This window comes from Montipora capricornis, chromosome 10 (genome assembly GCF_036669925.1).
Source record: "Montipora capricornis isolate CH-2021 chromosome 10, ASM3666992v2, whole genome shotgun sequence".
NCBI lineage: Eukaryota > Metazoa > Cnidaria > Anthozoa > Scleractinia > Acroporidae > Montipora > Montipora capricornis.
This window is the reverse complement of record NC_090892.1, coordinates 11,586,351-11,598,850: the sequence shown is the minus strand read 5'-3', so window position 1 is coordinate 11,598,850 and position 12,500 is coordinate 11,586,351. Positions and strand designations below refer to the sequence as shown.

Genomic DNA, 12,500 nt, shown 5'->3' with positions numbered 1-12,500 from the left:
AATTTATTTAGGCGCTTGTGATCCTATGCTGAATTCGACAGAGAAGTGTACCCCGGAAAATTGATAACTGCCCCCTCTCTAAACGAAATCTTAACGACCCCTCGCACACCCATTCCTGTCAAAAAAAATTATGTATCCCATGCACGGCAAACACAGAAGGAAACAGTTTAGCCCGCCATCGCCCTCGAGGTACGAAGTTATTTATAGACCATGTTTTTGTCCTTTTAGTATGTGCAACTCTTCTTTCGCTCAGTTGGTTGCAAAGTTTAGGACAAATATAATAGAATGTAGCAAAACAATCTCAGCTTGAAAGGTTCGCGTTTAGAACTTTGAAACGGCAAAAACGTCTCGGGATTTTAAGTTTTTTTCTTAGTAACTTCTCTTCACTAGTTTCACTCTGCATAGTGAGGTCTCTCTCGCATTATCATCCTTGAAAAATGACGAATTTCGGTTGGAAATGTAAAGCACTGTTGAAATGCACACTTTACTGCAAATCTCGTGGATTTTCAGGTAAATATCTAACTCCTTCTGGTTGTACGTAATAGGCCTGGCCTTGTCCGGGAACGATGTTTGAAGCCTGGGGCTGGATAGGGAACATACTCTGTTGCTGTGGACGAGGAATGTCGCTTCTTTGGTGAGTGGCCTCTTGTACGGCTGTTTGTTGGCTTTCAGGATTCATTTCCATGCTGTTGCTGCTGGCTGACTGCATCTTCATGAAGTCAGCAAACTCATCATTGGCGGGAATCGCAGGTGCAGCCGATATCTGGTCTTTTTTGTCCGCTGCAGTGGCGCCAAAACTACTGGCTCGCCATTGGTCGAAAACTGCATTGGCTTGGGACGCGGGTGCTAGAGGCTGTGCAAAGATTAACAGTGAGGTTTGTTATTGACAAAGTAGTGATTCGAAATAGAAATCCAATGATTTGGTAATTTATCTAACCTGTGAGCTCTCTGGGGTGTTACTCTTGACTTCAGCATTCATTGCCATGTTCGTTCTGGACGGTTGTAGAGCCATTGGATTGGTCGAGTATTGGTTCATGGGATTTGGAACGAATGCCGCTTGGCTCTGTTGTGGGACAGGGGCAGGACTTTGCGCAGGGGCTGCGTTAAATGGGGTTTGACCTAGAGACAACCAGCCAAAAAACCAGGGTAAAAATGAAGGAAAATATAGTCAATTGACAACTTCCCATTGGGGCTTTTTAAGATGTGTCTGCGCCAAAGAATCCCGGCCCATCTAGCCAGAGGTAAACTTGCTGGCTATTTACAAACGTGACCAAGAAGTTGATCCCGCGATTACCTGGATCAACTTCGACTAGTGGTTCAAGATCAGCGCCCCAGCCACTCGGCCCCTCTGTCAGTCATTTCACGGTCATTACTCTGTTATTAATGAAAAAGCCAGCATGAAATAAAAGGAAAGGCACTTTATTTGAGTGTCTAGTCGTTCTAGCCCTGGACAAGAGAGTACGAAGGTAAGAGAGGTAATCCCTCATATTGGCCCTATTCCCATCGTAATCCCTCAAGGTTTTTTTAGATCTCCTGCGAGATCCGGTATTCCCACGAGGGTTAACTGATAGCCAATCACATTTCCCCATTTTTACCAATGTTGACAGCTGAGCAAATTCCGACGCAATGATTCGCGTCGCTCGGGAAAATGTGGACCTTGTGGGAATGCTGGATCTCGCAGGAGATCTAAAAACAACTTAAGAGGGAGTATGATGGGAATAGGGCCAATATGAAGGATTACCTCTCTTACCCTCATACTCCATTTCCCTAGAATACTAATTGTAGACACTGTAAACTGAAATGAACAATTAACGCAAATCAAGACCTTGGTTTTGGTTTTGTCTGCGTAAACGAACTGTGCCACTTATTATGTAAAGGCTAAATAAACTCACCCATGTTGGGGTAAAAGGAAGCAGCCTGCTGTCCGAGCATTCCTTGCTGCTGTTGATACGGCATCATGTTCAACCCCACGGGAACGTTATAACTTTGGTAACCGAAATTGCCTGGGACCATCATCTTTTTATCTGCGACGTTATAAGGATATATAATAGTAAATTTACTTTAAGAAGTTTTTCGTGTTCACTCCATTTCGTTTGATTAACTTCAAGTTGCTAGAATTATCCGAGAATAGGACAATTGCATGACTTTTGGAGGGCAAAAAGCCCCCCGCCGGGGGGGGGGGGTACTGCCATATATGGACTATATAGGTATGTGCCGCTGTGAAGGGTTTGGTTTTCAAGCAGTTTACTCTGGGATAGAGTATATAAATCATAGCCTTCGGTCTAGAATAGTATACCATTTTTCACGAAACTGACCAGTCCGTTGAAGATTTTATCAAGACTAAGGAAACCAGAAATTCCCACTCAAGAATATAAAAAATCAAATCGGCAAAGTTTAAGTTTACGTAACTCAGCCTCAACAGTGTCAATAAATGGCTATCATGAAACACCTCTGGATATTATTTACTGTCAAGAATCGGAATTTAGACGGAAATCGGTGGGAGTTTGCTCTAGTATACGGTAGCAAAATTCAGCTGAACTAGCTCTGGTATAGGCTAAGGGTTCCAGGGTTCCAGGGTCCCAGCGGCACATCCCCACCCAGAAATTCCTAAAGTACTCCCTCTCCCCCCACCCCGCGGCAAAAAGGTTATTTGTGGCCAGAGTAGCATCATTTGCGCCAAAACATGAAAGTATTTGATTTATACAGCCCTAGCTCCACGCAATAATAAACTAACCCGGCGAGAGAGAAAGAAAATGTCGATATAAAATACGAAGTATAAAAGTATGTACGCGTTAGCCCATGCGCACGCCATAACACCTTTTTAAAACAACTGAAATGCAAGGTGACCGCCGTGAAAAGTATCATAAACATTGCCCTATTTTTTCTCAAATGGCATGGATGGACATGCTTTTACGAGTCATAAAATCGAGATTGAAAAATTCTTTGCAAAAAAAAAATTCCATACTCGGGCACTTTCTTTGCCTCGAAATCAGTTACTCCTCCCTCCCTTACTCCCCTCCAATAACCGGTTTTTTCCAGTCACACCTGCTTGTTCGTCAGGTTCGTCTTCCTCGTCATCGTCATTGTCATCAGTGAAATCGTTTTCGTTATCGTTATCGTTTTCTAGACCCTCGGCATGGTTAATCGTATCAGGAATCCTTTCATAGTCATCATCCTCGTCGTTTTTCTTTGGCGTATTTTCCTCGTTGAAAGGCTCTACGTGCACGACTTGACTAGAATCATCATCGTCCGTCGTCTCGCTGTCCGCTTTCGGACGCAACAGATCTGATTTAACGTCCGCGCCGTCTGCACTATCTGTTGTTAACGGGTTAGTTGGTTAGTGGTTAGTAGGTCAGTGAGGTTAGGAGATCTGGTACTCAAGGAACGTTTAATTAAATCTCAAATTCCCAGTTGATGCTAAATAGCCTTACCTCCTTCCTTTGCTTTCTTCAAACAGCGTCCCATTTGGATTTTGTACTCATACATTAGGATTTTTCCATTGGAATATTCTTCTACAATTTTCTGACAGTCGGCTGGTGTGTTCTGTAGCAAAACAGCTGTAAAATACAACAAGCAATAAACGAAGATTATCTTTCAACATAAGAAAAGATAAATGTCCATTTAAACTCCAATTAAAAGTGAGATCAAAGCTGCAACAATTCTGGCCAGCAGATATAGAGAGAGAGGATACTGATTACACGGTGGCGCTCACTCGTGAAATAATAGGGACCTTTAGATTCTGGGACAAGAACGAGTACGAGATTTGACTGCCCGTTTTTAGCGAAAATACTTAAAAGATTTATAACCCGGACGATTCATCTTATTCTTTGTTTGCAGTATAGGTTGCTCAGTTATTCTTATTGCTGGTAACTGACCCTTTTACTGATCAAAAAATGGCAAAACTGCTACTGTGTTGTTGACTTGTTTTGACACGACGACGTTTTTGCAAAACCTCTAACTAAAATGACGGTATCACGTTTTTCCCGCCCAAATGACGCTGGTTTGCGCGCGTTCACTGATGTTCTATGAGAAAATCTCGTGCTCCTCGTCGTTCTCGTCCTAGAATCTAAAGTTCTCTATTGTTCTTGCCCGCGAAAACATAGAATTCATTTAATTCCATTTGACCAATATATGGAGATCGAAAAGCAGGCTTTAATGCAAATACTGGGTATTAATACAAACAAAAAAAACAGAGGCCAAAAGATGGCGGAAATCATGACGTCGTTGCTCAATATGACCACTCGTGTTACATACGAACAGGAGCCCATCTGGAGCGTGCAACTTCCATACAGCGTCTGTGAAACGGCGTTTTCACAAGTAGGTTTATTTTTAGACTAGCCCTTCCCGCGAATTAGGTCAAAAAACAAAGGCAGTTCCGGTTCGGTGACCCTATGACGTCAGCTTAATTTCTTGTAATTGGTCCTCGGGCTCCTGTGGGAGTCTCATTCGCGGGAAATTCAATCTAAAAATAAATCGGTCTGTGAAAACGCCGTTACGGGAACACAGTAGAGTTGTAGGCTCCGGTTCATGGGTTCCTGATACAAACAATATGCCACTCGGTTCCTGGATGTTGGGGTCGTATTGATTCCACGAGTGTTTTATGTCACGGTAAAACACTTCCCTACCTGGAACTTACTGCGAATACTTGAAATCGAACCCAGTCCAGATTGTCTTTAAGGGCGGGAGCACGGGAAAGTGCGAGTTATGGAAAGCGCGTTTGGTTTGAGCTTTGTGGAGAGAGTGGTGTTATAAATAGTTGGCAAATCACGCAATGTTACAATGCAACTTCGCCGAAACGCGCGTGGAATTACTTATGACTCTCAACAGCACGCCTTTCTTAAAATTACATCCTTTATCATCGACTGCTTAGGGACTTCTCAAATAGCATCTTAGTTTCATGTTCAGCCCGGAAAAAAAACTTGTCGTGGGACACTTGTTAAAAAACGACCGAGCGTGTTACGTGATATCACATTCAAATAAATACTTTGCCACCTCACTGAATAACTATAATTACCAAGGGTACTTTAAGAAATTTCTTCAACCGTGACTTCTTTTGACATTTTGAACTTTCGCATCAGCTGAATGCTTAAATGCCTTGAGCATTTTCCATGACAATAAAACACAATGGATGCTTATGAATGCTTCAGGGAATGATGTCGGTTTAACTGATTTGGGGCCTCGCTTTTCTCCTAGCCATCTTTTAAAACTTTAAGGCATGCTCTTGCTCTAAGTTTGCAACTTGTCTCTCTTGGAAGAATTTTCTCAGTTTGTTGTCATTTAACCTTTGCCTCTCACTCGAAGGTATTCTAAATAAAATTATAGAAACTTACTCTAAAAACAAACAGGTTTAATTAATCTTAGAGCTGGTCAGCAATTGAGAAAATATATGAAATATTTATGAATGTTTTCACTAAATGATCTCGAAATGCCTGTTAAAAGGCATCTCGTGTGCCTTTTACCGATAAAAATTCATCTTCTCTGGCTTAACGTTAAAGTTTTCAGTATAATAAACACATGTCTACTTGTGTCTTGTGTATTAGCTTTCAATTTTCGAAGATACATTTTCTGAGTAATATGCTATTTGCCTTATAATGCAACTGGTTTCCGAAGCAAGCCTTAGTTGAAGGAAAAGGCTTGGGCGGCACTTTGTCTAATTAAGTTCTGCTTTAAAGATTGCTATGCGTCGTAATCAAGCACCGACTTAATTCACGACCCTTTCTTAATGCATGAAACAAAATTTTCCTTGTAATAGATCGCCGAGAATTTATTTTGAGAATCGTTTGCTTACCTGTCACAACAACGGAGTTAACTTGATTATCAACAAATCCGATAAAGATTCTAAACCCGAGGCAACATTTACCTTTGGTATTATTCCCCTTCTTGTCTACATTTCCAGTGTTGTTGGTGATCTTTTCACCGGATGTCTTGTTCACGGCCTTATCGCTAATGACCTTGCTGGTCTTATCAGCGGTTTTATGAGCTTTGCTTTTCTTCTTAGAGTCGTGTTGTTTGCTGAAGGTCTTGTGAGTTTTGCCAGCTTCCTTGTGTTGCTCCTGGTCTTTGTGTTTTTTCGTTTCACTCGCTTTGATTGTTTTTGTTGGCTTTGGTGACTTGCTCTTCGACGATTTAGCAGCGCAAATCGCAATGAGCACGAAAAGGATCAACAAAAGACTCAATCTCATTGTCTAAACCGACGGGAAAATCAGAAAGTTGAACAGATTTCAAGGATGTTTCTGCCAAGGTTCACGAACTCGCCAAGCGCGAGCGCTTACTTTCAACTTCTTCGATTAAGTTACGCTGATAACCATGATAACCTGGCAAGTTTTTGAATTATGCATTCATTTTCCATGTCAAAATTTCCATCCAAGACGTGAAGTACCTGCCAAAGACAATTTCTTTACTCTTCGAAGTAACAGGTCACCTTTGCCTTATATGGTCGACTGTACTAGGACGGGCTTCAAATGGGCCAAAATTTTAACTGTTAGCTGGAAGAACCGCCGTCGTAGCTCATAACTGAGACTTACTGTTACTAGAGATGATAAAGTGGCCGAAAATTTCGAAGATTGGGGAGATTGGTGCAACTCCAACAAGAACATCTAACCTGGAAGTTATACATCACAAGTTTCTTGGGTTTTTTTTCCCCGAACATTTTAACAAACTTTGCTAATATTTGACAATTCCAACTCCATAGAATGTTAGCACAAAATGTCATAGCCGGTGATTCACACTAGAGAGGACGGGGGTAGGTGAGGTACTTAAGGGACGAATCCAATTTGATTTATCGCGCGAGAGAGAAGTTAGGTATGGAAACACTCGACGCATTTTGTTGAAGGGACAAAAAATTTAGAGCCCCTTTTCAATGCGCGGAAGAGTTCGACAGGAAAGTATCACTGGTAGCATTCAACATTGAAGTTCTTTACTCAGTCGTTTAAAGGTCAACATTAATTTGCAGGCCGTAAAGAGCAGTAAGTGTGATGGAATTGGCGGTTGGTCCGTCGTAATAGAATGGTTTCAACTTCATGGCAAAACTGAAAAGGTGATAAAATCTGTCACATAGGTCTATACAGATATTCTTTTGCTTCAGCAAACATGGCGCCCTTGCTTGCTTTTCGTGTCATGCCGGAAGTCCAGTTAATAATAAAATGGAAAGTTGTCATAGATATCACAAGGTGCCTTTCATCCTTCTATCCTCAATTTTAACATCACTTGTTAACGTGCTCTACCCAAAGATACAAACAGTTTCCATAGCCCATGGGGTGCTCGTCTCAACTTAAGATGGGAGAGAGCTGCTTGCGCCTAGAAAACCTAACCTCTGCAGACCACGTGCATTCAGTGGTGGGTCCTACTGAAGATGATATCCTGTTTTAGACAAAATACCTCGGATTCCCATTTTTCATGGTGGCATGTATTTGCATAGCGCTAGCTCTGTTAACAGCTGACCGTTACTGAGTCGAAAATATATAAAATATGCACATATTCAGACTTCGCAGGACAATGTGTCGATAACATAAAAGCTTATGTAATCCTTTTGCAATGCTCAAATACGGCCTTTCGATCAAGCGACGGAACGATGATCGAGCGATAAATTCAGGGATCCGCAATCATACCCCATCCCGACCCAGCCTCTCACAAACACACTCTCTCTAGTCCCCTAGACTCGTGAATTGCGCTTGCTGGTTTTCGAGTTATAAGAACAAACGTAGAACTCAGGCTTGATTAACACACTTTTTTTTGAAGGAAAATAATTCAAATCACTCGTGCAGTAAAACAGGAATTCCTCTGGCCTCTGCTGTTAAATTAATTGACCATAAAAATAAAAATAGGAACGCTTGAGTAGTTCTTTTCACTCGCGCAGTAAAACGGGAATTCCTCTGACCTCTGCTGTTAAAGTAATTGACCATAAAAATAAAAATAGGAACGCTTGAGTAGTTCTTTTCTTAACCCGGAAGAACATTATTTTGACTTACTTTAAATTGTAAATAAAACTCTAATGAATGAGCAAATACATCGAAATGGGTTTTGAGCTGTTTTAAGTTTTTAACATGTTTCTTTCACAAAGTTATTCATTCACCAACTTCGTTGAATCTGAGACGGAATTCTCAAGTGTGAGACAATATAGAGCGGAAAATCTTCTCACACGCTGGGCTATCTTTTTTCATTAGTTTCGTAGACATTCGCTTTCATTAAAAACTCTTGATTCTATGAGGGCTAACGGTCCGACAACAATTTAGCAAATTCAAAGACAATACTTGTTAAGTAAAAAGGTAATTCGCGCGAATTGCGCAGAGACTGGAGATTTAACCCAATTAGACATGTTATAACACAGAGAGATAAATAAATCCAATATCTTCACCACTATCCGCCTATATAGCTAATCATCTATGTTTGACCTCTAAATCTTGAAACCAGGGAAAGTTTAATATACTTACGGTCCATTCTAGCCAAGAGATCCCATCTTTTGACAATTATTGTTGCAGCTGATTTGTGTTTGCGGATTGGTTTTCCCGAAGCAAGACCCACCACGCAAATTGCACACAGAAGCCAGCCAACCGCCAATGGTCTCATTGTTTGAAGCAAGACGGGGTGTCAAAATTTCCGCTTGGTTAGACCTTGTGAAAAAAGTTTTTGTCGGAAAGATAAAAAACCCTAAAGGGTGTTTTAAAATCAATCAGTTAAGTAAGTCACCAAATTTGGTGGCTACGTTGCTGGAATCATATCTCACCCAAACCTTATGGTATGACGTTATGAGGGGTTCAAAAACCGCCAATTGGATCGTCTGAAGATAAATCAATATTTTGATTAGTCTTACACCGTTTTGATCTCAAGGCGCTTTTTAATTGGCTGAAATTATAAATGTATTAAAAAACAAAGCGGGTGTCCATAGTTGAAGGACAACTAGGTACTGGTCATCATCATAGCGAAGGGGGTTTGGTGCTTCTAAGCTGGTCGTTTTCTGACCAAACCCTGAGAGAACATGAGGTAGGACTGCAAAACACCCATAGTGGGTCCTATTCCGATAAAAAATAAAAACAAAATAAGAAAAGATACATCTTATTTGTTTTCTTTCATACTGCGCGTTTGTATGTTTGTTTGGGTTTTTTTTTTGTTCCAAGAAAGCAAACCGTGTGGTCATGGAAACAACATGTACAATTACCTTTATGAGCGGAATCTAAAAGTAAACTGACTCTAAATGATTATCATGGAGAGTGATTCGCTCTCTTATCGTGCTGCTGACCCTTATTCGCCTGTGTAAAAAGGCTGCGAAGGTCATTTTTGTCAGTTGTTACCATGACCCCGCGGTCCACGGATGTCACACTGAACCAATAGGAGATATCAAATAAGTTTTTATCGTAATAGTCACAAATATGGACGATTGGCCCTCTTCACATTTTCTTGAGGAAAATCACCTTAAAAATCGAGATAGGACGCAAGTCTTTACAACCTCTAATTTCATTGGATCCCTTTAGGACGCATCTCTATTGTTTTTAGAATTATGGTCCAGTGTTTCTTTTGTTATATCGTTCTTTGTTTCCATTGTTTTCTGAACCAATCGCGAGAGCCGCTGTAATAGCTGCGTACTCACTCTAAAAATCACTCGGTCTGTGAAAATGTCGCGATAGAAATGTATCGAGTTGGTGCGCATGTGCTGCTGTATGCTGCATGTGCTCGGCGATATCTCAGTGATTGCAGTATTCCTATCAAATCCCCCAAAAGAAAACGAACGAAATGAACGACACAGTACCAGGAAGCAGGCCAAAAAGAATCTTGCCTTCTGCTTTCTTTATTTTTCTACAAGCATGCTTGATGAGGACTTCCAGGTGGCTCCGCTTGGTGATCCCCAAGACATGCATTTAACGTAATTCATCCCGATACATATCTTGTTAACATCATTTATTTTTTATTAACAACCAGGGAATGATTCGCTGCCGAAACAAAAATGCCTTTTGATCAAGTTGTCATTTCAATTAATTACAAAACTGAGCCTGCCGGTTCGTAGACAGATATCTTCCCTTTCCTGATAACTGGATGAAAATAATCTGAGTTCTCTTGCACGAACAATAACAGAATCTCTTAGAAGCTAATTGAAAAATCTTGAATGCCGCTTCAAGAATTAAAAGATAACCACTTTACAGAGGGAAAGTCATAGAGGCAATTATTCCTTTATGGAATAAAAAAAATTACCCTTTGTATAAATGTGAAGTTAAATGACGATTATATTTCAAGGCCACGGTTCGCAAATAGGAACTTTAAGATCTATGACGGTGACCTCGACGAAAACGTCATCTCAAAATTGGGAGGGAAGCGACTGAGAACGTCATCTCAAAATATAAATTTGCGTAATTTTAATCGCTACGTGACTATTTCAACCTGCTTAATATGACAAGGGTGTTGTTGCTCAAAAATGGCATTCGTCGGAACGGCACTTAATTTAGGGGAGAAAACGAAAGTTTATCCTCAAGTGCTGACGTCTTTGATAAAACCGCAAATTTGGCAATTTCTCATTAGGGAGCTTACGCACGCACGTGCAAAGCTATTGTTTTTGCCCGCGAAATATGCAAATTTGTGACGCTGTTAATGCCGTCGCCGTTGCCGTTGCTTAAGCTCCCGAATATAACTTTGCAATATCGTGAGTTTCTTGCGATTATTCCTTCTCTTTCACGTCGCACAGTGTGGGCGCGGTATCCAAAAAATTAGGGAGTTTTAGCAACGACAACGGCAACGGCAACGAGAACGTCACAAATTTGCATATTTAGTGAGCAAAAGCAATTGCTTTGCACTCTCTGCGCGTGCATCTTTTCATTTAACGACGACGTTCTCGTTGCCGTTGCCGTCGTCGTTGCTAAAGCTCTCTAATATATTGATACAAACGGCTTTCGAGTAAAAATAGTGAATGAAACGTTGACATTAATATGCTCACGTTGTCGTCAAAACCTCAAATTTGGTGATTTCACGTCGTTGTTACGACAAATGACGCAAAAAATATGTGCTGGAATGCGTGCCGCACGTGCAGCACGATTGGTATGTTTCCTCTTTTATGGAATGATATTAGGGACCGACCATTTAACTGTTTTTTTTTTTTTTTTTGGGGGGGGGGGGGGGTGGGTGATTTCTGGTCAGCAAGAATTTTTTTTCTAGCAATCTGGTGTGCAGGATATTTTTTTCCCTCTTTTTCCCATAAGCTTTCTGTTACATTTGTTCTGCATGTATTTTTTTCCTTCCGACAAGCGCTTGCAGGAATTTTTTTTTAAAATCACCCGCCCCCGCCCCCAAAAGTTAAATGGTCGGCCCCTAATATGGTTTTGTGGCGTTGTCGTTGCTGTAACCGTCGTCGTTTCTCAAATTCCCGTCTAATAACTAAAGTTACAGTTCACATTACAACCAGGGGCCCGTTTCGCGAAAGTTCCGAAAAATTTTCGGGCCCGAAAAACCATTTGTGAAACCTAGCGCTAACCAGGTTTCGAGCAAGCCACCCAGTTACGATTCAAAGGGTGTTTGAATCGTAACTTTCTACGCTACATTAAATTCTTCAAACCATGCAGAGTAGTTTTAAACTATTTCCAGAAAGAAAATATCCTTTTTTTTGCCTTGCAAATGTGCACTTTGAAAGATGGCGTCTCTTTCGTTCGCCTTTGCGCATCTGCCTAGAGATCCAGGCGAGCCTTGAGTAAATGGCAGCACTACTGGAGCTTGTCTTCTCGTACAAATCTCAATGGGTACCTCAATGTTTATTTCTTTGTGTTAATTTCTCTGTTCTATTATAAATTAATGTTTTTTGGGACACGAGAACTGACAAAGTGGAGGTCAGCTTGTTGATTTCCATTACTCGGTGCTCTTTGTTTTTTCCAGTAACAGAACTTCATTGTAAAAAAAAAAAACTGTGAAAGGGCACGCATGCGCAAGTGATGGATTTTGCATTTTTGTGATTTCGTCTGTTGAAATTGGAACAGGAACACTCTCACCCCTCCTTCCAAGTTCACCAAAAATATTTCCTTTTTTTCATCATGGTGTATTACCATTGTATAAACCATATCGCAAACTCTCGATATTTCTGTAGTAAGGCTGTCTCAATTGATAATAGTTCTGATAATACGGATTCCTTGCAATTTGAAACTTCTTGGAAATAGTGTAATCGTTTCCATAAAATTGGTTAACGACCCCCGGATTCACTGACGAAATTGCCATTCTGTTGTTGTACACTGCATTCGGCTTTGGAACAGCGGTGTTCTTTCTTTGCGCATAGTCGTAAATCCTTCCTGTTCTCAGGTTACCCTGCGACATCGCGTTTCTGTTCCTGTACACTGCAATTGGCCTTTGCACAGCAGACTTCCTCCTCAATGCGTACACGTTTCTATAGAAATTACCCTGGTTACCTGGTGACATGATTCTTGTATTGTATGCAGTACTTGGCGTTTGTACAGCGGACTTCTTCTTGAGTGCATATCCGTTGGAGTAAATGTTACCAGATCCCCGGTTGCCCAGCGGCATCATGATCCGGCGAT

General features: G+C 41.0%; 2 protein-coding genes across 3 annotated transcripts in view; both read right to left on the bottom strand.

Moving 5' to 3' along the window:
• LOC138019253 (uncharacterized) overlaps positions 1-6,322 on the bottom strand; it is a 6,334-nt gene extending 12 nt beyond the window's left edge. The window contains exons 1-6 of one of the 2 annotated variants that reach the window (XM_068865984.1): positions 5,861-6,322; positions 3,432-3,557; positions 3,046-3,315; positions 1,893-2,024; positions 938-1,119; positions 1-853 (exon numbers count right to left, since the gene is read on the bottom strand). The exon at positions 1-853 is cut by the window's left edge and continues 12 nt beyond it. In XM_068865984.1, the coding sequence (XP_068722085.1) occupies positions 485-853; positions 938-1,119; positions 1,893-2,024; positions 3,046-3,315; positions 3,432-3,557; positions 5,861-6,182 (1,401 nt within the window). In that variant the 5' untranslated portion in view covers positions 6,183-6,322 and the 3' untranslated portion in view covers positions 1-484. The remainder of the gene's footprint in view (positions 854-937; positions 1,120-1,892; positions 2,025-3,045; positions 3,316-3,431; positions 3,558-5,860) is intronic. The other variant, XM_068865983.1, reaches the window with a different exon arrangement.
• A 5,392-nt stretch (positions 6,323-11,714) lies between these two features.
• Positions 11,715-12,500, bottom strand: part of LOC138019869 (uncharacterized) — a 7,802-nt gene continuing 7,016 nt past the window's right edge. Inside the window, exon 5 of the mRNA XM_068866819.1 lies at positions 11,715-12,500. This exon is cut by the window's right edge and continues 1,170 nt beyond it. Within this exon, the coding sequence (XP_068722920.1) occupies positions 12,001-12,500 (500 nt within the window). The 3' untranslated portion in view covers positions 11,715-12,000.